The sequence below is a fragment of the Rattus rattus genome, chromosome 9 (genome assembly GCF_011064425.1).
Source record: "Rattus rattus isolate New Zealand chromosome 9, Rrattus_CSIRO_v1, whole genome shotgun sequence".
Taxonomy (NCBI): domain Eukaryota; kingdom Metazoa; phylum Chordata; class Mammalia; order Rodentia; family Muridae; genus Rattus; species Rattus rattus.
In genome coordinates, this window is record NC_046162.1 from 45,550,131 (window position 1) to 45,574,611 (window position 24,481).

General features: G+C 41.6%; 1 protein-coding gene across 1 annotated transcript in view; it reads right to left on the reverse strand.

The window, feature by feature from the left end:
- Dnah9 (dynein axonemal heavy chain 9) overlaps positions 1 to 24,481 on the reverse strand; it is a 343,066-nt gene that overhangs the window by 113,000 nt on the left and 205,585 nt on the right. Inside the window, exons 44-48 of the mRNA XM_032914418.1 lie at positions 16,485 to 16,647; positions 11,399 to 11,522; positions 2,303 to 2,445; positions 1,747 to 1,908; positions 1,357 to 1,590 (exon numbers count right to left, since the gene is read on the reverse strand). Of these exons, the coding sequence (XP_032770309.1) occupies positions 1,357 to 1,590; positions 1,747 to 1,908; positions 2,303 to 2,445; positions 11,399 to 11,522; positions 16,485 to 16,647 (826 nt within the window). The remainder of the gene's footprint in view (positions 1 to 1,356; positions 1,591 to 1,746; positions 1,909 to 2,302; positions 2,446 to 11,398; positions 11,523 to 16,484; positions 16,648 to 24,481) is intronic.

The window sequence follows — 24,481 nt, forward strand, 5'->3', positions numbered from 1 at the left end:
GAAAAGTTCAAAAGCATAATTCTGAAGGCAAAATTTGTAGGCAAGGAGAGCTGTCTTCTGTTTACATGGGTTGTTAACCAAGAGGCCCATGTATCTACAGGAACATATGTGCTTCGAGAGCTCCATGTACCTATAAGGACATGTGATGTTTATCAATAGGTCCTCTATCTATAGACATATGTGATGTTTACCAAGAGGCCAGCTATCCGCTGGAATGTGTGACATTCATTATGGTGAGTACAATGGTCCCTGAATTGTGCAAATTCATGAAATGCCATACCACTGTTAGCAGCAGACTTGGTTACTGATAGACAGAAGATAGAAATGGGCCCTTGAGGGAAAGGTGTTATTTGACAAACATGGGTGGAAGCAAAGTAGGTACTGAAGCTCTTCTAGTCCTTAAAGGAAGGATAGAAAGTTGGAAAAAAATGAGCCAGTTCCATTTGAAAGAGTAAATAGAAGGATCCAGAAAGGACAGGATGAAACTGGTCTTCTTATCATAACCAACTACTTATAAATAGTGTAAGAATGAATGAAATGATAAGATTCATTTAAATAAGAGCTTTTAAGATATATTGCTGTACAAACACACACACACACACACACACACACACACACACACACACACACACACACAGTTATAACCCTGAACCAATTCTTCTCATTACTTTTTTACTTTGGTTCTGAGTATGGAAGATGAATGATTTGGGTATGATATGCTCCCCAAATGTTCATGTGATTATGTGCTGGAATTTTGGTCCTCAGTGTAGTGGAAGGCAACTAGATCCTAAGATGTCCATTGATACAAATGAATTAATGCTGATCTTATCTTCTGGGACAGGGTCATTTTACATGACAATGGATTGTTATATAAAGCAAGCCCAGAATTTCCCAATTCCCTCTTCTATACACACCGAATATATCTATGTGTGGTTTTACCACTGCCATACATCCTTCACCAGAGCTTAGCATAGAGAGGTGCTCTGCTTTGGTACTTCCAGATCGGTGAATAAAAAGATCATTCTGTTCTTTATAAAGTATTCCACCACAGATATTTTGTTATAGCAACTCAAATAGACTATAACAGAATGGCAGTGACTGAAAAGGAAAGAAAAATGGAGAAGAAAGAAAAGATGGCCTTGAGGAAATGGGGAAAGTCCCTTAGAGGATTCCAGCTTCAGTGAGCTGGGGCAGACAAGACCTTAGCTGAAGATGTGTGCTTCTGCTCTTGGCTTTTGATCCTAGTTCTGATGCTGTGGTGGCTCTAGATGACCACATAGGGTTTTGAAATCTTAACTTTCAATGCAATGGCTCAGGGTTGCTCTTCACTGGGCAGAAAAGAGAGACACTGCTTACCTGGGCTGAGGTGCTGTGCAGCTTTAACAGCCCATTCTCCAGCCTCTCCACCTTGGACTGGAGCTCTTTTCCATTCCTCTCCAGCAAGCTCTGGTAAAGTCTGATGAACTCCAGAAAGGACTTGGGAGTGGTGTAGTTGTAGCGCTGCTCATTGGTCAGGTATGACTGGGATATCTTGTTGACACTTATGTGGACAAAGGCCATGAACTTGCTAATCGATTGCTTCACTGCAGGCTAACACACCAGAAATAATGAGATTGAATATGATTATCCAACCCTTGACGCCATAGAAAGTTATGCTCAATGGTTCTATCCAACCTCCAACTTTAACCTTGACCCCGGGATGCCTAAGGTGAGGTGGACCCTCAGGGGAGCCCTTTTCCCTCTTACCTCAATGTTCTTTGTATTCTGCAAGAAACGGAGGCTCACAGACTCCAGTGCCTCCTGAGGCCACTCGTGGAACCAGTTGATAGCAGTACAGTTCACAATGGCTGGGAACTTCCTGCTTCGAATTCTCAGCTTGTTCCCCACAGGGGAGAAGCAGAGAGTCACCTGAGACATCAGAAGGAGAGGGAGGACAGAAAGGTGACATCAGAAGAGGAGGGAGGAACAAGGAAGTATCAGAGAAGCCCACAGAGAAACAAGCAGAAGTTTGGGTTATTAATCTCCTAGAAAATTGAAAAGCACGCCGAACAGGAAGAGGGTTACAATCTTCCCCTGCCAACCTATCTTTCTAGCAAAGGGCTCAATAATGCTGGGGCCACATTGTGCACAAGATGGTCCTGTTCATAAAGTAGAGGAAAACAGTAGACTGGCAGTACTAGTCAGCCAAAAGATCACTGTATCTTTACTATGTCCTCCTGACCCAGTCCAGAGGGGCAGTGTCTAATTTATCACATCCGGTAGCACTGGCGGTGCCCATGCCCCACAGTTAGCCTTTCTATACCTTAAGTTGTCTCCGGACTCTCTCTATGAAGAACTTCCAGCAGTTCTCTCTGCTGTCAATGAGTCCCTGGCTTTTGACCTCATTCCTGACATTGTTTATGATGTTCTCCTCCTCCTCCTCAGAGTAGAGATCTGGGATCTCACCTGGGGATAAATGGGGGATAGACAGATGGCTTTGACATCATGTTAGTTGACACAATCACCCAAAGGGAGTTATTTTGCATTAAAATATAGGTTGCTTTGTTTTCCACTGTGTTCAACCTTATGTACTGATGAAACTGGACATATCATACCAAGACAGGGAACAAATGCATTAATGAGAGGAAGGGGTACACGGTATCTTTTTGTTATCTTGCGTTAACATCCCAACTAGTCATTTCTTCTTTGGTTCAAGGCATTTATTTACCAACTACTATATTATTGACTTTTATGGAAACTGTACCCTTAAGGAGTTTACTACTTAGAAGGAAATATAAACCATACTTATTTGAAAGACTTACAGTAAAAAAAGGCTAAAAGTAACATACAACTATGAACATATGATTAAGGAGATTGAGCAAAGTCACTTACTACAGGGTAAGTGAAACCAGGATGGGACCCTGGAGTTTAATGTGAAAACACAGTGCTTTAAGTCAATGGGCAGCAGGGGGGGAGTTACCTAAGAATTCAGCAGACTGTGTTTGCAGAACTAAGACTCACAAAATCTGTATTGCTTTCTCATCTTAATTTGTACTCTATGATAAATTTTAAATAGATCAATTGTTTAACTATTAAAAGCTGAGAAAAGGACCAGAAAATGGTGGAGAAAAAATTCTTAAGAGTTTTGACTGAAAAAGAATTTTCTGAATACAACTCAATTAACTTAAAAAATTAATTTGATGTTCCCAAATGGAGACATTTAGCATCTTAAAAAATGACAAAACAGTGGCACGACCCAGGAACTGCAAAGGAGAGACAGCAGCTCGGAAGATTTACCTACTGCATAAAGACATTCTTCACAAATGAGACTAGGAACGGAGAGTCCTCAATAACGGAAATAAAAGGTCCTTTAGTCACATGGATAGGGTGCCCACCCTCATTGGAAGAACAGAAATGTTGACTGAAACTGCTCACTTTTTTAATATACCCGAAGTCTGCAGCTATGAAAAGAGTCTACACTCACTCATAATAACTAAAAGAGATGTGTGTTGAAACTATGCCAAATTGTTGACCTTTGACCACATTGGCAAGATCTTAAGATGAGATAAAACACATTGATGAGGCAGTATATGAGACATTGTATGTTCAATCCCAGAAATAAATAAAGTTAAAAAATCTAACAAATACATCAATTGGTATATATAATAGGGATCTTAATGGAAATGCCAACATGTTTACACATCAGAAAATTTGATGAATAATTTGCTACATTGAGATTTAAGAAGCAAATGGGCCAGTGAGATAGCTCAGCAGGTAAAAGCACTTAGTGCCCATCCTGATGATCAGTGTTTGATCCCCGGAACCCACATGGTCTTAAAAGGAGAGAGTTCAGTCCTTCATGTTACCCTCTAACCCGCACATGCACTGTGGCACATGTACCTTTTATGTTTCACAATAAATAAGGAAATGTAATAAAATGTTTTTAGGAAGATTTAAACAACAAAATCATTGGAATAGAGGCAGAGTTTCTAAAGTATTGTTTGCAGACAGGAAGAAGTAAGATTTCTCAATCCAATGACAGATATCAATCCTGAACATACTAATAATGAAACACTGTATGTTTACTTTTAAATAAAGAATACATGCATAGCTGCTGACATGTTTCCATTTAACATCACACAGGCTGTTTCAGACTGTGCAAAAATTTAAAAAAAAAACAGTAAAACCAGAGGCATGTATAAAGATAATTAAAGCAGTGTAAATATTATCACTTGAAATCCAGTTTTATACAGAGAAAATCTAAGAAAATGTTTGCACCAATAATTAAAACTTACGAGAGTGTTTAACGCCAGCCAGCCTTACTGTATACAAAGACAATGTGATAAAATAAATTGTGGTTTTTGTTATCCAGCAAAAGAGAAAAGATAATTTAAAAGTTATCATTTGGAATAGCAACACAACTGCAGGCAGCTAAGTAGTGAATATGTGAAAAGTGCAAGGTCTTAAACCTGAGACAAGGTGTTGTGGAAGAAATGAAGTGAAATCCTAGTAGGAAAAGAGAGACATATGCTCACGGGTGTGATACAGTGAGTCCCACACCTGACACAGAGACAAAAACCTATGCAAAAATTGATCCTAACTGAGATATCCGAAGAAAGACTCCAAAGAGGAGAGAAGAACTAGAAGGAGGTTGTCACCCTGTCAGGAGCCAAATCTCCCTGTAAAGCGAAGACTGTTAAAGCAATGTGAAATTGGTCCTGCGGTAAATTAACATAATAAAAGTGATGTATTTATGAGGCAACTCAGATAAAAGAAATGGCAACAGAATCTAATATTGAAGATTGACATGCAATGAGAGAGACTAATACATAAAGATGCTTGGATAATTCAGTATCAACACAGCAGAGCAGTTAGATTACAATGTGAAAGTAAATTCCAGGTAGATTAAAAACATAAATACAAAAAGGCAAGACAGGAGCAATTTAGACATTAAAATATAGGTATTGGGGTAGGACAGAACCTCTGAAACAGAGAATGAGAAAGCTAAGACATTAAAAATACAGTTTAATATTATGTTGTTCCAGCTAAGTTGGTATGATGAATACAGACTTTGAAATGGCATTTACCACCCGTACAATAAGGAGAGGTTAGTATCCAAAGTATAGAAAGAACATCTACAAACCCATAAGAAACATCAGTCTAAGGGCCAACAGGAAACTAAGCATATAACCCGTCCTGCAGAGGTGGAGGGTCCAATAAAGATTTAGAGCAGGTGGAGGTCAGAGGGTAACTTAAAGGAATGAACTCCCTCTCACTGTGTGGGTTCCACATAATGAAATGGGTCATTGGGTTTGGCCGCAAGTGCTTTTACCCTCTTTATTTAATCTCTTAAATAAATACCTTGAGTTGTGTATGGTTCAAAGTCCTTTGCACAATGGGAAAGGAAAACGAGATTTTGTTTGTTCACTGACAACCTAGTGTCAGATAAATGGAGAGTCGTTAAAGGTGGGAGGAATAGATGTGGGAAACGTCATAGAGCCCCCACAGCTGGACTGCCAAGTAGCTTAACTACTCTTATTTGGTAAAGTTGAAGTGCATATAATCAGCCAGCACTCATACACACAGGGGAAAGTTTTAATCTTTCAATATCATTTCCAATCCCAAGATTGTTTTTTACCCCATGTTTTTGAATGTTCAAAATATTTTGTAAAGAAAACAGTCAACGTGAGGCTGATACTGTGAATACTGTGAATTTTATTCTTTGGATAATTTAGTTTGGGAGAAGGATCTAAGACATGTTTGAATTTCACATCAGAGAGGGAAAAATGTATATATTTAGATAAGAAGGGATAGGTTTAGACCCGTTTATAAGCCAGGAAGCAAGTGAGGCCGAAATTGAAAGAAGATACGGGACGGAGAAAAATTCTGACTTGGGTTGGATCCTGCTTAAGGGAAGGGCTGACCTTGGAGGGGTAGAAAAGAAATGATGAAGGCCAGGGGCACACTGCAGAGAAACTCAGACTCTGTGAGGCCCCCAGGGAGACGTGAGTTTCTTGCTCTATGACGTAGCTCAGTCTTAGCGAAATGAATATGAGAGATGGAAGAACGAGGGAAGCAGAAGACGACCTGAGAAGAGTTAAAAGACCTTCGTCATGTGAGGGCTTAGGGAATATCATGGGCACATTGCTAGATCAAACCATAAGGTCTGCACAGTGCTATCTGGACCCAGAACTTTCCACGAGATTCCCTTAGGTCCTTAGCTCTTATGAGCTTTTGTTTCTTCTCCGAAACCAGCATGTCAACTCTAATGCTGCAGAAGTGGCAGAAATGGAATGAATTCTTAAGGTCACCCTGTCCATTTCCAATTATGAGGACTTGAGGTCTCCAAAGTGGGTAGTTTAGCCAATGGTCTCCAATACTAGCATGCCTAGAATTATGATCTGAGCTAGAGCACGTCCTTGAACTACTACCACATCTGGAGGAAACTTGGCTAATGTCACTAACCCAGATAGGACTTTTATGACAGCGTAAATTATGTAAAAGATCGAACCAGGACTGAAGAGATGGCTCACTAGTTAAGACCATTGGCTGCTCTTTCAGAGAGGATCAGGGTTTGACCCCCCAGCAGCCATGGTAGCTCGTACCACCTAACTCCAGTTTCAAGGCATCTAGCAATCTCTTTTGGTCTCCACAGGCAACAGGCACGCATGTGGTGCACAGTCACACGTGCAGGTGAAACAAACATAAAAAATAAAAAATACATAAAAACCAAAGTAAAAAATAAATCTAAAAAAGTAGTTATACTGATAAATACCTTGTGCTATCTTTTGTCAAAATTACGGACTTCCAAATGAAGTAATATATTTCAGCTCTCTTGATAAAAAAGAGGATCAGAGAAAACTGCTAGGAAAAGAAAAGGGTATTTAGTGTGCTGGGAGTGTTGGGGTTCAGGGTGCAGCTTGTGTTGTTTTGTTAGACAGATGGAGCTGGCTTGTGCCACACTGTGTGCTCCCCTGCACTTCCTTGTGTGTGAGTATGGCACAGCCCTCCAGGTTGGGTATGGCTTCCCCTTGATCTAAGACATTTGTAATTGACTGGTTCACATCCTTTTCACCTTTCCTTCATTTGAAAGATGCAGAGTTGATGTACTTTTGATGTTTCTCTAAAAAATGCTGCATACTGAGAAGAAGAACAATGGCCCACAGGCTAAATTTGCTCGCTGCCTCTTTTTGGTGTGCCCTACAAGCTGAGAAATGAACGTTTTTAGATAATCCTTTATGTTGGAAATAAAGCAATATTTAGTGGCACACAAAAATTATGGGAAGTTCAGAATTTTATTGTTCATGAATCATTATGTTCAGTCATATTCTTACAGTTACATATTGTTTATGATTATTTTTATACTTAAGTGACAGACTTGAGTGGCTATGACAGAGACCAGGTGATCAGAAAAGCCTGCAGTATTTTCTTTCTGCCCTGTGGACAATGTTTGCTCCTCTGAACTTATGGAATATCCTTAGCGGCAAGATGCCTAGAGTTCTGGGGGCATTTTGAAACTCATCCAGGTTCATCCGTTCACCATGGTTTTCTCAAGATCCTGGGAACCTATAAGATCACTGGATGGAATATCTAGTGACATCTGAACTGTGAGCAATGTTCCCATTTTCAGATGCATCCCTCTAGTTTTTCTGAGAACATTCGTGCCATTTATTCTGTGATATGTATCAGTGTGTGATTTGATAAGAGCTGCCTTAGGGAATTTTGTGATCTGTATAAAGGCAGAAGCTCTTTAAACATCTCAAAACTGTGCTAGTAGGGCCTAAAGTTTGACATCTCCATGTCTACCTGCAGGCATTTTTACAGGCTAAATGCTATAGTATCTTGTAAACCAGATTAGCAAAATGCAGTTGGCATGTTTTGGTGGCACTCAGATGCCTTGGTATGGTTCAGTCAGTTGGAGCTTGGGATGAAAGGGAAGTGCTTGATTCAGTATTACACTCGCTTCTCAGCTATGACCCCACCTAGATCCTACAGTTAAATAACAACAACAATAATAAAAACAAATAAACAAACAAAACCAAAACTGCTTCCTTTGTCCCCAGAAGAAAAATCTGGGGATTGTGATGGCTATTTTAGTACCCATGTTTCTCACCATCTTTGGCATGAAGCCTTACCAAAACATACTATCCTATAGTAATACCTATCTCACATAACACCATTCTCATGGAATTACCCACAGAGTATTGTATACCTCAGTTTAAAGAGACCTCCCAGAATGCTGTTTAAGATCCAAGAGGCATTAAGGACTAAGAAGAAAACCGAAATAAAATTTTGCAGTGGTTCTAGTTTTGTAAGCTTTGCTTCCTAAACTGGATAATAGGTATTTAATCATTATGTTTTTGTGTCCCTGGATTATTTCTCACTGTAAAATTAACAAACAACTGCTAGCATAGTTTTAGTGTCCTTAAAATCTTGTGTTAATACAGTGGGAATGGTGTAGCCACTGATCTTTCAAGTGGATGAGGCCACTCATAGTCCTGAACATAGAATGGTAAAGGAAAGGCATATTACCAATAAGTCACTTGAGTCTTCAGATATGGGTGAAGAGTATATACTTCAGAAGGAACAGTGAAGGCCAGGATGTCTGGAGAAAGCCTGGAGTGTAACATCAAGGAAATAGGGATGCTAACCCATAATTCGGCAATGATGGTAGCAATGGGAGAAGGGGCAGCAGAAAGACTGTTTCCCTGTACCTAGGGACTTCGGGTTGCATACTGTACCCAGTCAGGCATTCATACAGGATCACAGTTTAGACAGGCCATGCCTCAACTATAATACCAGGGGGCTGCCTGGGATAGAAGGACATAGTTAAGAAGTGTCATAATTTGTCATAGCAAACATTAACCAATTGGGTGGTCTGGATAGAAAAGATATGGATTCAGAGATGGGTTGAGAGAAAACAGCATTTGTGGGTAGAGATATTAAAGGAAGGGCCAACACTGGGAGGGAATCACTGACACAGAGTCTAGAACACAGAGGAGAACCAGAGGCTGATCATTTAGGCGTTTTTCTTTTCTTTTTTTGGGGGGGGGGTTGGTATTGTCACCGTGGCTTGATTTGACAGCGATGTTGTAATACTAACAAATGAAAGTGCATGGGAGGAAACACTGTAGCCTACAGCATGAGGTCACTGGCTCTATGGGGCACACTTTTGGGGGAGGGCAGAATCAGTGGTACACACATACTTTTATAGCCAATCTGACTTGTAGATAACTACTGCGCACTGAGTCGTTAGCAGGAGTGCCCAAGGCATCAGGTCCAGGAAGGGCATTCACAACCCAGCATTCCACTGTGGTAGAATTCTCCCTTTTTTTCTAGAACCCAGCCTTTCTGACTTTAGACCACAAGGTAGTTTCCTCCTTCCACTGTGAGTTCCAACAACCAAGTGATCAGACAACCCCACAGAACTGAAGCATTACTGAGAGATATTTTAGGACCCCCATGTTCTTGGTTGGACTTTTATCCAGTGGCTTCCCAGTCTGAAATTATTTACTCGAAAGTGAAAAGTAGAAGATATGCTCTAATCCTCTCTACTAAGGTTGCTAATTTAAAAGGGGGAGCATTATCCAACCTGCTGCCCTACTTAAACACGCAGGTGCGAATCATGATTTTGAGAAAATCTGCACCCTGAAGGGAAAGCCGCACCAGCAGGCTTACATTTTATTGGGTGAGACTTCAGAAATTGGTCTGCACTTCAACAGAACTGTCTTTTAAATGAAATAAATTAAAGATACGTCACTGAGGAATGAAACTTCAGTGGGCTAAAATCAATGTTGGAGAAGGTGACCTGGCTCTAGTGGTGCCAAATGAAATCCAGGCTGAGGCAGGCACCATGTCTGACATCTCCAAAGCTGTACATTTTGAAAGCTCTGTTTTACTCTTTCAGTTGTTTCAGAATTAGGCTTTAAGATCGCTGTAGTGTGGGCTGGGGAGATGGCTCGGCCTTTAAAGGCTAGGCTCACAACCAAAATAAAAGATAGCTTTAGTGTGGGAGGAGAACTGGATCCCTGTCTCATATAATACAATCACACAAAGGTGTGGTGATAGTGTAGATTAAATACTATGATAAAATGTTAAAGACGGCAAGTAAGAATGGAAACATTTGTTATCGGAGGAGAACAAGTTTAAGAGTTTCCAGGAAAACTCTTGGATATAAAGTTAGTTTAGACAAAATCAAGTGGGAAAGATGTAAGTGTAGGCTCAGGGTTAAGTGTAGGCTCAGGGTTGTTCTAGGAGGCAGCACAGTGAGGAATCCAGGGCAGAGGTGCTCCCTAGAAACAAAGCCATCACAGAACCTGTTCGTGCATGTTCTGGGCCAGGAGTCAGGGGCTCTTCATGGAATGATGGTCAAATGCCATGAGGGGCAATGCTAAATGCCAATGACTCTGAAACAGTGACATTGTCCTGAAATAAAACCCTTGTGATATAGGAGAGATGGTGGAGAGAAATCCTGCGATCATAGTCCTTAGACTAAAGAATATGAAACAGAGCAGGCGTGGTTCTGGAGGAATGGGCTTCTGAAGTACAGGGAACTGACATGGGAATTTTGCTTAGGGACATCTGTATACTGAATGCTCTCTTGACCCAGAGAAAGGGAAGTTTACATGTATGTTTGGTGTAAGGAACCAGGATCCAGGAAAGCATATTCTCTTTGATTGACATATTCATGTAAATGCATAACCTATTATCATATGCAGAAGTTATCAACTACATTTGGGTTGTTTGTGTGCTTTATTTTTTCACATGACTGTGTACACAGCTTTAAACATACATTTTTAGAAGAACTTACGCTACTTGTGAATTCATGCATAAGTAAGAACTACAAAGCAGCAAGAGCTGCGTTTTTGCTTCCTCCTTTGTGGTGTGCTTGGCAATGCATGTGGACTTCGCTGGAGTCTGAGAACAGTTACATAGAGAAATTCTACATCTGCTGCTGCTGCTTCTCTCTTCTTTTCCATCAAGATTCGGAATCCTTGCTGAACCCTTGACTGGTGACTTGATCTTACCCTGGGGTATCAGCATATCTTCTCTCCCTCTGTCTTCTCCCAGTGCCTAACCTATATATGCTCCCCCTTTCTCTTTCTCATGGGCATTCTGAGGAAATAGCATCTGCTCTCTGAATTTAGCAAATTCTCAGACTCTTACACACTCTTCTTCCACTGATCAGATCCAGTCCAACGAAGATTCTCAAAATTACTGCTCAGTCTACAATGAAAAGAGACTTTAAGAACTAGCATGACTGTAGGCTGCAGCAGCCTTGGGAAAGACTTCAGCAAATCAGCCTTCCCTGTGTTAATGTTCTTTAGCTATGGCCTGACTTTCCTGATGTCAGACCACTCCTCTACCTTTCGACAACTCTCACTTTGTTAGAGGTATTCAAGGGTAAAGACTTCCTTACCAGATGCCAGGAGATCATTGATGAGCACCAGGAACCTCTCATCAGCCACATGGGCATCAGTCATCAGGAACACGGTACTGAGATTTTTTACCCCAGCTTTCAAACAGAGGCTGGCCAGGTCCACCTGCAAGATCATCAGGGTCAGAGATCCCTCAGAAGAGATGGACAACTCATTCTTTAGGAAAGGAACCATTTTCTTAGTTACTTCAGTTGGAAATAAAGTAAGATGACCGTGTGAGGCCAGGAGGAGCACTACTTTTCAGCAAGAGGAAGGGAAATAGGCCATGTTTCTAGGCATTGGTTCGATGGAGGTGAGTAAGGATCACATAGTGGGGTTCTTAATTTGTACAGCTACAGATGCTCATACACTGCTGCTGAGCGCCTATAGAAAGTTAACCGAGGTGATCCCTCCCAACGGCCAGGTGAGGGTCTTACTCATCTGTTTGACTCATGGTATCAAGGGAGGAAATGACTTGTTCCAGAGAATAAGCTATCAGAAAAGTTATGTATAGGGGCTACCTGTATGGGAATGAATGCATCCCATATCAGCAATGCTTTGTACTCTTATGACTGGCTCCAGAGAAAGATGTTGATTGAAAAAAAATGTGCTGGGCAATATAGTCATAGGTGTAGACATAAAACTACCCACAGGAAGCCCCGTCAACACTGGAGATAGACGAAATCTGAAGCTAGGACGCTAAGTCGTGGATTTGGCCAGTGCATCCAGTCTTGGCTCCTTTTCTATAACTCTTATAAAGTGATAAGCCTCAAACATTTTTTATTATAGAATTTACTATAGTTTACAAGTAACATGTCAAAGGCAACTGACTTCTTTTTGAATTAATGGTTCTTATCCCCCACTTTTGCAGACTGAGCTAAGACACATTTCTCAGTTTTCATTAGGATCACCCAGAGGATGCTTTGAGCAGTCCCAGTGCCCAGGTGGTTTCCCCATGTGAGTTAAATCTGAACAGCTCTGGAAGGGAGGCAGGCATCAGCATTATTGGAAAATTCCCAGGGATTCTGATCTACAGCCAAGATTTAGCATTACACTGTTCTGCAAATGCCTGTTTCCCACCTACTGGCTTGGTCTTTAGAAACACAAAGAAAGACCAGACTTGAGCCTGATTATGACCTTGTATGCAGCCAGTGTTGACAAAGGACTGTGACTTCAAAACAGAAGAGAACATCTGCTCTTATCACTGCTTGAGAGATGATGAGGTCAGGTGGGTAGGGTCTGGATCAGGGCTGGCTGGAGTTTTCTCAAGAATACTAAAGGCAGTTCCTCATGGGATTTACACCATAACTTTCTATAGTGACATGACTGTGGCTGTAGATTCAAGAGACTGCTGGATAAGTGACCTTTAAAAGTTGTGTATCCTACCTTTCTTCACTGTCCAGAGCATAGACTATGATTTCTATGTGCCTACACCCTGAAACCAGGAAATATGGAAGGTCCCAGAGGCAGTAGTTATTCCTGTCTTTTACAATATGAATTTCTTATAAAACTTGGACAAACTCTATGAATCCTTCCCAAGTCTACAAGAGCTGCTAACAACCTATGTCCTAAATTTGAAACAGACTAGACAAGAGCCAAGTCACACTGATGTAAAAGATGAGGTCCCATAGATGTTGACTCTTGAAAAGACCCTGTCGAAATGCAAATCAAAACAACCCTGAGATTTCACCTCACACCAGTGAGAATGGCTAAGATCAAAAACTCAGGTGACAGCAAATGCTGGCGAGGATGTGGAGAAAGGGGAACACTCCTCCATTGTTGGTGGGGTTGCAGACTGCTACAACCATTCTGGAAATCAGTCTGGAGGTTCCTCAGAAAATTGGACATTGAACTGCCTGAGGATCCAGCTATACCTCTCCTGGGCATATACCCAAAAGATGCCCCAACATATAAAAAAAAGACACGTGCTCCACTATGTTCATCGTGGCCTTAGTTATAATAGCCAGAAGCTGGAAAGAACCCAGATGCCCTTCAACAGAGGAATGGATACAGAAAATGTGGTACATCTACACAATGGAATATTACTCAGCTATCAAAAACAATGACTTTATGAAATTCAGTAGGCAAATGGTTGAACTGGAAAATATCATCCTGAGTGAGCTAACCCAATCACAGAAAGACATACATGGTATGTACTCATTGATAAGTGGCTATTAGCCCAAATGCTTGAGTTACCCTAGATGCCTAGAACAAATGAAACTCAAGACGGATGATCAAAATGTGAGTGCAGATCGCTCATGAGAGACACAGCCAGAATACAGCAAATACAGAGGCGTATGCCAGCAGGAAACCACTGAACTGAGAACGGGACCCCTGTTGAAGGAATCAGAGAAAGACCTGGAAGAGCTTGAAGGAGCTCGAGACCCCATATGTACAGCAATGCCAACCAACCAGAGCTTCCAGGGACTAAGCCACTACCCAAAGACTATACATGGACTGACCCTGGACTCTGACCTCGTGAGGTTGCAATGAATATCCTAGTAAGAGCACCAGTGGAAGGGGAAGCCCTGGGTCCTGCTAAGACTGAACCCCTAGTGAACTAGACTGTTGGGGAGAGGGCAGCAATGGGGGAGGGTTGGGAGGGGAACACCCATAAGGAAGGGGAGGGGGAGGGGATGTTTGCCCGAAACCGGAAAGGAATAACATTCAAATGTATATAAGAAATACTCAAGTTAATAATAAAAAAAAAAAAAAAAAAAAGACCCTGTCCTTATGCTGAGTCTATGAGAAAAGAACCACATATATTACCAGCATAGTAACTAAAGGGAACATGGATGACTGATGGGAAGTTCTGGGTAGAAAATGTGGAGAACCAAGGAAAATGAAAAGGATTGTAGGTGGCTGGTGACTATACATGGAGAGAATCAGAATGTTGGTGGTTTAAATAGAAATGACCCCACGACGGACCGCTGTGTTTGGATGCTTGGTCATGGGAGTGGTATTTTTAGGAGGTATGGCCTTGTTGGAGTAGGTATGGTCTTGTTGTAGAAAGTATGTCACTGGGGGTCAGCTCAAATGCTCAAGGCAGGCATAGTATAACTGTTTCTTCTTGCTGCCTGCTGATTGAGATGTAGAAATCTCAGCTAGTTCTCCAGTACCATGTTTGCCTATATTCCTTCGTGCTTTCCACCATGACAATAATGGACTAAACCTCTGAACTGTAAGCCAGCCTCAATGAAACATTTTCCTTAATAAGAGTTTCATTTGTTATGGTGTCTCTTCATAGCAATAAAAATCCTAAGAGAGAAGTTGATACCAGGAGTAGGGTATTGTTGTGACAGGCCTGACCATACTTTTGTTTGGAGGAATGTGGACTTTGGAAATTTGAGTTAGGAAAACAGTGGAATGCTTTAAGCATACTTAATGGGTGATTCTAGTAGAAACATGGAAGACAGTGGTGCTGAGGGTAATCTGAACTGTGAAGGCCTAGCTCAAGAGAAGATCATTACTATGTGGCCTAGAGACTGTTCTTGTGACACTTTAGTGAAGATTTGCCCTTGTCTGAAGAAACTTCCTAAGGCTGAATTGAAGAATTTTGGATAAATTGCATTGGAAGAGGAAATTTCAAAACAGCCTAGTATTGACGTTGTCTTATAATTATTAGTGTTTACTCTTATGAAGATCTATAATGAAAAGGAGCCAGCTGAGAAAGAAAAGTACAAAATGTACATATCAAGGATAAAGGAGGTACCAGAAAATGGAATAAAGCTAAATTCCGTGTTCAAGGAGATAAACAGGTTAAAGAAAAGCCTTACGTTAAATGGAATAAAGAGAATGGTGACTTCAGGCAAGACCCCACCCAGCTAAGCTTACAACTTGTGAAAAGGAATTAAAGAATAGTTTAGGGCTGGATGTGATGGCACAGTCCCAACACTCCAGTAGAAGAAGCAGGTGGATCTCTGAGTTTGAAACAAGCCTGGTCTATAAATCAAGTTTCAGGACAGTCAGGTATAGCCAGTAAAGGAAACTGTCAAAAAGAGAAAGCCAGTGAATATATAATTGAATGAGGGAACTATGTTGTAGCTCCAGCAAGCAATAGCATTTGGAATCTTCTCTCACATGGTTCTAGTTTTAGAGTCAAGAATAAAAGAAAGGGTCCTCTTTTGACTAAGGAAAACCACTGAGGCCAGGGATGTATCAGGTGTGTCCCTGTATGGAGGAATAGAGAGGCAATTGTGGGAAGATGTGAAGGTGAATTATGAATTGTGTTGAAGAGCCCAAATGTTGGAGATCTTGGAGCTTTGGGATACCTGTCAAGGAAAACTGCAAATAGGGAGTGGAACCAGCCCAGGAGAAAAAAGTGTATTGCAGTCAACAAAACTGAAAGGAGTTGGAGATTTGAAGAGCAACTTTGGTCTCAGTCACTATGGAGTTTGGATTTGTCCAGCTGGGTTTTGGTATTGTTTCGGTCCAGTATTTCCTCACTATGTTCCCCTTTGGAATGATTAAGTATATCTTGTGCCACTATAAGTTGGAAGTATGTGGTCTGCTTTTTTATTTTGATTTTTTAGGGCACCATGGTTAGGAAATTGCATGAATCTCAAAAGAGACTGTATACTTTGTACTTTTAAACAAGTTTAAGACTGTTAAAGACTATGGGGACTTTTGAATTTGGACTGAATGCATTTTTTTTGCATTATATTATGCCTATGGGGACCAGAAAGTGAAATTTGGTGGCTTAAATAGGAATGTGCAACCTCCACCCCAATAGACTCATGTGTTTAAATGCTCGGTCATACAGAGTGGCACGATAAGGAGGTGTGGTCTTTTTGGAGTAGGTGTGGCCTTTTGGGAAGAGGTGTGTCACTGGGGGTGAACTTTGAATTCTCAAATGCATAGCCAGGCCTAGTATGATTATCTGTTCCTTGTGTCTACTGATCTAGATGTAGAACTCTCAGCTATCCCTCCCGCACAACGTCTGCCTGTGTCACTATGCCTCCCACCATGATAATACACTAAACCTTTGAATTATAAGCCCAATTAAATGGAGTTGCCATGGTCATGTTATCTCTTTACAGCAATAAAAAAGGAAGACACAGGGTCTTCTTCTACACTGTCCAAACTCACCTTGAAGTCCGGGATTTGATAGCCTTTTCGAAGAGTGATCTGGAACACATCCATGGAACTGATAAAAGCTGCCAGCCTGGTCAGACTCTGCTTACCACTCCCACCTACACCAACTAGCAGGGCATTTCCTTGAGGGGACTCCAGGATTCGGTTGATGTGACAGCTGGGGAGGAGTAAGCAGAGGTGTATCACAAAGTCCACTGTCCACAGTGAGAAGCACAGAGGGTGAGATGGTTGGAGAGAAAATGAGAGCCTCTCCGGGAGGCATAATTGAACTCTGGGGAACTTTCACAGTTTGCCCTCAAACATGGTATCATCTTCTTGCTCAAGTGTACTGAAATTGTTATGGCTTACATAAAGCCAGAGGCCCCATTGAACTGATGAGAGTGGGAGAAATGGCCAGGGAAGGCTGGCAGGCCTGGTGACATGAGTTGTGGTACTGGAGAGGGACTTGGATGAATTTTTTTTTCTCCCTCAGTGAATCTGCCTTTCCCTCAGTGTCCTCCTTCTCACCCTTGTGTGACTTTGAGTAAAAGTGGAACCATGAAAAAGAAGAAAAGTTAAAACCCTGCTATTAGGAAATAATCAGAGAAGGCTGACGCCTTGAAGACAAGGCTAGAAGTGTTTGTCTCATGAAGAATACGGACACAGTTAAAGCATAGGAAGAAAGCAGCGAGGTCAGACCTGAGCCTCAGTCTTCTAACCCTTCCTGGATGCTGATGCTCAAGCAATGGATATTTGTAGATGTCACTTCCTTGGCTTCTGGATTCTCCCCCTCTAACATCTTAGCACCCCAAGTATCTCTTTCTCTACTCCAGCCCCGGGAAAGTACTTCAGGTCTCCTCTGGGCTTAGATCATCACCTCTGAGGAAACCACTACCAACCCAAGCGTTCTTCTTCAAATGATACACCTGCAGCCTCCTCCAGACTCTCATTTCAACCTTCCATTAGTCTCCACTAGCCGTGGATCTTATATAAGGCACCTAACGGCTCCTCATTATACAAAATGTATAAAATACAGGGAAAACACACTATTCTATGGTCTAGCAATAAATCCTACTGACATTAATTTTATGGGCTTGCAGACTAGTGTGTGTAGATGTCTGTGAATATATATTTGGTTATTACATCTGAAATGTCAATGTATTTCTATCCTGTAGCTTTTAAAATTCAAGGGCAGCTTACATACTGAGCATAATGTTTTGTTTATTTGTTCCAAGTCCTGATGATTAAACTCAAGTCCTCACAATGATGCGTGGCGCTCTACCACCGAACCAACTCCTAAACATTGGGTACAGTGTCCTGAGACCAGTTTTTCACTTAGCAGTAGATTGTGATGACTTCTCTAAGCCATTAAGCAATCTGCTCGACTATGCCTTTGATGGTGCAACACCACCATATAGAATTTCAATATTGTATTGATAATAAAAATACAATAACTTGTTTGTCTGAACTATCCTACTATTGGATACTTAGGCTGTTTCCAATATCTCCAGTCTCATATAATGTGTTATAACATTTTGTTTATATCTCTATTCATTTCCTTGGGGTGAGTTTCCTAGATGTAAAGTTGCTGAGCCAAACAGCAAGGCAATTTTTAAATGGCTCAGGAGATTTAATGGGGAAAAAGCTGCTCAGAATGGTGGTGCCCATCTGTGCTCTTTTCAAGTAAAACTTATCCATAATGCTGGAGGGTGAGAACACACTGGGCTGTATTCACTGACTTATAGTGTAAGCCAGTGAATTCTAATGTTGGTGATCCTGGACAGAAAGAGTGCAATATAACTGGTCTTTCTACTTTTTGTGGATTCTTCTTTTCCCCACCCTTCATCTCCCTGGTTTTGCCCTCAAACACCAGATAACAGAGAAACAAGGATAGAGGAGAGAGGAACTATGAAAATCCCTGAACCTAATTTCTTTCCTTTTGTGTCTTCTTTGATCAAGACTACTAGCAATCTACAACCAACCCCCCTAAACAACCACCAACCACCAACCCCACTTAGTGGGGATCTAGCATTTATATATCCTCTAAAAAGTTCCCCGAATTCCAAATGTTACAAAAATTACAGAAACTGTCTGCAACTGGCAAAATCACACCACTGCTAGAGCACAAGGCAAATCATAGTCAGCTGCTGTGGACATTCTGAAGCAGCCCCATATCCCACTTCTGGGATTCAAATAATAACACATTCTTATACTTCTGTGTTTTTTGAAGAAACCAAAATTCCAAAATTGTCACTACAGTGTGTTGGGTATGACACTTTTGGCTAAGAATCAGAGGATCCATTTGACATTGGATCTTGTGCCTCTGCATCCCTGCCCTATATTAAAGACGCTACAGTAGATACTTCATATTCAAAGTGGTGAACAATTAGGATCTGACTAAACTTAGCATGGAGCTGGTGCTTGGGAGTAGTTTTGGAAGATGTCTGACTCAATCATAACCAGCATAAGAAACTGGGGATCCTCATTGCCTCATCTCTCCTGGGGATCATATTTGCTGTTGGGATGGAAACCCTTGCATAGGTGTTTGTGTATCAACAACCCATAAGCAACATGCACTGGGCATGGACCTCGTTCATGTATGTAGTTATCATACACACACACACACACACACACACACACACACACAAACACAAACACATATACACACACTTGACAACTTTAAAAGCTACATATTACAGTTTTAACTTGATTTTTTTAGGGAGTAGAATACTTTTCATGCATATGAGTCATAATGTTTTTCATTTATGCCTTTTCTATTTTTTTCCCAAGGATGACATCTATGTTTGTAAGGCCCTTTCATGTGCATTCTAATTCCCTTCAATTTTTTACTTCCAGCCTTTTGTTTTCTGCTTTAGACCTAGCAAAGTGTTTAGGACTTAAAACCATACATCACTGAATTCTGTGTGGCTCAGGCTTGTCTGCTTAAGTATTCAGGAGTTATTTATTGGCCTATATTTACCTATTTTATTAGTTCTCCTTTTCACTTATTTAATTGTAAAACTTATGCTCTGTCATTATCAGCTAGATTTACCCTTCTCTTGCCCTCCTATTAAACTCATTTCCACATGCCTAAAGAGTATGCATGGTTATTTTGTGTTCATTCCAGAGCAAACACATCGAAGCTATCCAATATAGTTTTATTACATTGAAACAAAACCCAGTGACTTATACTTAATCTCACATTTAAGGCACTGTTTGTAATTCTTCATTATGCTCTGTGCGGGAGCTTGTGTTTTTTCTGTGTCTGAATTGGTGCCTGATGGAAGGAGACACTGGTGCCAAATATCCAAGCTCTATCTTCCCATTCAGGAAAGATGGAGAGCAGACTGGATTCCTGGATGCAGGCATGGAGGAGGAAGTGGAGTACAACTGGGTCATTGTGTCGCCTGGTTCACAGTTCTATTCTTGAAGGCCCAGAGTCAGTATAGAATGGGCTGCATCATTCAATATTTAGATGAAAAAAATGCATCTGTAGTGGTGAAGTTTCAGAGTTAGTATGGCTAAGTTTGCAGCTGTCAGCATTAGACTCCAGCTGGGGCTTCATTAACAACCTCTGACAAGGGCAAGGGACTCTGAATTTAAATTACAAAATTTAAAAAGAAGATCAATATTCTAGAGGACTCCTGGGCCAGAGAACCAAGACTGTCTGTGTTAAGCCCATCACTGAATTTCTGAGAGATTAAAAACAAAAGCTAAAGATGCTCCATAGCACAGCTGGAGGAAGCTGAGTCTTTGAAGATATTCTCTCTCTCTCTCTCTCTCTCTCTCTCTCTCTCTCTCTCTCTCTCTCTCTCTCTCTCTCTCTGACTAATAAGGCATTTGGAGCACAAAAGCAGTATTTCCAAAGGGTTGTATGATTAAATAACTATTGTGATTCTAAGAGAAGAAAACACCATACTAAAATATCCAGGAAGAGAAAAAAAAAATCAAAGAGGAAAGAGAAAGTTTAGGACTACGCCAAAGTGAAGTGAAAGAACTAGTATAAAGACTGCAGCAAAAAAAAAAATGAGGTTCAGAGCTAAACAAAGAATTCTCAGCTGAGGAATGCCGAATGGCTGAGAAGTACCTAAAGAAATACTCAACATCCTTAGTCATCAGGGAAATGCAAATCAAAACAACCCTGAGATTCCACTTCACACCAGTCAGAATAGCTAAGGTCAAAAACTCAGGTGACAACCTATGCTAGCAAGGATGTGGAGAAAGAGGAACACTCCTCCATTGTTGGTGGGATTGCAAACTGGTACAACCAGTCTGGAAATCACTCTGGAGGTTCCTCAGAAAGTTGGACATTGCACTGCCTGAGGACCCAGCTATACCTCTCCTGAGCATACACCCAGAAGATGCTCCAACATACAACAAAGACACATGCTCCACTATGTTCATAGCAGCCTTATTTATAATAGCCAGAATCTGGAAAGAACCCAGATGCCCTTCAACAGAGGAATGGGTACAGAAAATGTGGCACATCTACACAATGGAATATTACTCAGCTATCAAAAACAATGATTTCATGAAATTCATAGGCAGATGGATGGAACTAGAAAATATCATCCTGAGTGAGATAACCCAACCACAGAAAAACACATATGGTATGCACTCACTGATAAGTGGATATTAGCCCAAAAGCTCGAATTACCCAAGATACAATCCACAGACCACATGAAACTCAAGAGGAAGAATGACCAAAGTGCAAATGCTTCACTCTTTCTTAAAAGAAGGAACAAAAATATTCATAGGAGGGGATGTGGAGGCAAAGTTTGGAACAATGACTGAAGGAACAGCCATTCAGAGCCCATACATATATACAGCCCATATATATATACAGCCACCAAAACTAGATAAGATGGATGAAGCTAAAAAGTGCATCCTGACAGGAACAGGATATAGATGTCTCCTGAGAGGCACAGCCAGAGCATGTCAAATACAGAGGCGAATGCTAGCAGCAAACCATTGAACTGAGAACAGGGTCCCTATTGGAGTAACTAGAGAAAGGATTGAAGGAGCTGAAGGGGTTTGCAACCCCATAAGAACAACAATACCAACCAACCAGAGCTCCCAGGGAATAAACCACTACCCAAAGACTATACATGGACTGACCCATGGCTCCAGCTGTGTATGTAGCAGAGGATGACCTTGCTGGGCACCAATGGAAGGGGAAACCCTCGGTCCAGTGTAGGGGAATGTTGGGGGTGGGGGAACACCCTTATAGATGAAGGGGAGCAGGATGGGATACGGGGTTTATGTCCAGGAAACCAGGAAAGGGAATAACATTGGAAATGTAAATAAAAAAAATCCAATAAAAGAAAAGGAAAAAAAAGTTTATAGCAAAAACAGCAGGATCTGCTGGTGAAGGGAGTCATCGGAGGGACAGTCCACTCCCAGAGAGAGAAGAAGGTACAGAGTGAGGCCAGACTGCTTCCTGGAAGCTGAGTAGGGGAACTGCGTAGATATTGTGTAGTCTACAAACCTATGTTAGATGGGGAGATGGGTGGATATTAAACCAAGCGGAGAATCATAAGAATGCAGCACCTGGTCAAGGAGCATGAGGTGTGGACCTGGTCATAGCATTTGACCTTAGTGAACGGTAGGTCTGGAATGATTACAGTGACAGTTACTTTCTTCGTGCAGCAAAAAGAGCCTGTTGAAGAGAGAATTAGAGGCAAGAAAGGTTGACAGGTATAGACTGCCTTTGTGATGAGTTTTGTTGTGAAGAGGCGCAGAGAAATGGGGGATTAGTAGATGAAAAGGGAGATTGGGCTAAGGAATAGCTTATTATATTTCTGACAAGTGAAAATGTTTGCATATGCTGACACATGTGACCCAGAAATCAGTGATGGGGTGAAAGGGAAAGGAGGAAGGGGAGGGGAAATATCTATGGGAAGAAATAAAGTTACCAGGAAGGGGAAGGGATGGGACCTCATGACAGGTAGAGTGATTGGCCTTCAGAAAGAACAAGGTGACTCGAATGGAAACAGGAAGGCTGATAGGCCTTTGTGCATAGAATGCATGAGGCAGTGAGGCAGGGGGCTTTCAGGTTGGTGATGTGTACATTGGGGTGAGCATGAGCATTTTCTTCTAGTCATTTTATGATTTCAGTAAAACGGGCAGAATCACGTATGGGAGGAGATGTACAGAGGGTCAGGAAATTGAACAGAAGTGTATAGCAATAGGGGAGGGGGAACTGGGGGTAGCAAACAGGAAGTCTTGGATGCCAGGAAAGCAAGAGCCTCCCAGGACCCCATGGACGTGACATTAGGTGAAATACCCCTGCAAAGGGGAGGGAGAACCCATCGAGACCATATTTAGAGGTTAGGCATGACCCCTGGTTGAGGGATAGCGCCATCTACCCATCTCTAAAATTTTAACCCAGAATTGCCCCTGTGTAAAGGAAATACAGGGACAAAGAGTGGAGCAGAGACTGAACGAATGGCCATCCAGAGACTGCCCCATCTGGGGATCCATCTCACATGAAGACATAAAACCTAGACACCATTGCTGATGCCAAGAAGTGCTTTCTGACAGGAGGCTGATACTGCTGCCTCCTAAGAGGCTCTGCCAGTCTGACCAATACAGATGCAGATGCTCAAAGCCAACCTTCGGCCTGATCACAGGGACTCCAATGGAAGAGCTAGGGGAAGGACTGAAGGAGCTGAAGAGACCTTGTCTGGCATCAGTGGGAGGGGAGGCACTTGGTTCTGTGAAGGCTTGATGCCCCAATGTAGAGGAATAATAGGGCAGTGAGGAAGGAGAGGGTGGGTAGGTGGGAGAGCACCATCATAGAAGCAGGGTAATGGGGGGATGGGATAAGGATTTGCAGAAGGGAAACCATGAAAGGGGATAAACTTTGAAATGTAAATAAATAAAATATTCAATTAAAAATAAAAATAAAACATAAATTATAAAAAGGAAACAGAAAAAGAAAATCACTATAAAACACAATAAATGTAAAATTTTTATTTGCATATTTTATAAGTTTACAGTTCAGGTATAAAATGTAATGGTCATGGTCACTTTGCATGTCCTAAGCTTGTGTGATTTCAATGTGGCAAGTATTTTTTAAATGATATGTGAAATTCAGGGGCACAGCTACAATATTTCTAGTCTTAGATAAATAGGGCATTAAATGTAATAAATCATTTAAAAATAGCTGCTTATAAGTGGTCAATTAAAAGATTTTACATGAGAAAAAAAGATGCTTTCTGTAGCTGTAACTGAAGGCAGGGCAGGGCTGTCAGAGACTGAGGAGAAAGCACAATCAGATCTGTGCAGTTATCTCAGGAAGCTGAAGGGAATGAAGTTCTCAGGGTAGACGGGGAGGGTTTCAGGCCATGATTAGGGTCTACCTGATGTGTGTGGACACAAAGATGAAGCAACACTAACCACCGTGGTTGAGGGATTTTCTTCAACAACTGGGAGAGGGATGAAATAGACGACAGTGTGGTTTAACGAGAATTGTGTTTGGTCCCATAGACACTCTGACAGGAGAGTTAGAGAAGTTTAGACTAGGATAACCATCTGTTAACTAAGAAGACATGACAGGGAAATGGGTACAAGAGTATGATTAAAGCATCTGGCCCATAAATGGAAGTCTTGATGGAGTTGAGGAACAGCTGGAGCTTGGAGGGAGTAGAAGAGAAAGATGGATGTGCGAGTCATAGAGATGCCTGTAATTTAGACTCCAGAAGAGAGCTCAGTGCTGAGAGTAGACATGCTGGGGAAGAATATGTGTTGGAGGGGTGGGAGCATGTAGCTAAGGTCACAGGAGACATATTGGCTAGGGAATAGAGTGTTCAGGGCTGGATGTTGGGAATGAGTGGAGTCAGAGGTAAGGAGATTGCCCAGGTGCTAAATGATAGGAGATGGCTGGGCTTTAGTAGACAGTGACAAGGAGAGGCCAGGGGCATAAAAGTAGAGTCCTGTGCTTCACAATGACTGGGCCTTCTGAAGGTTAGAAAGAGAAATGGGTGGGAGAGAGTAGGTTAGAGAGATGG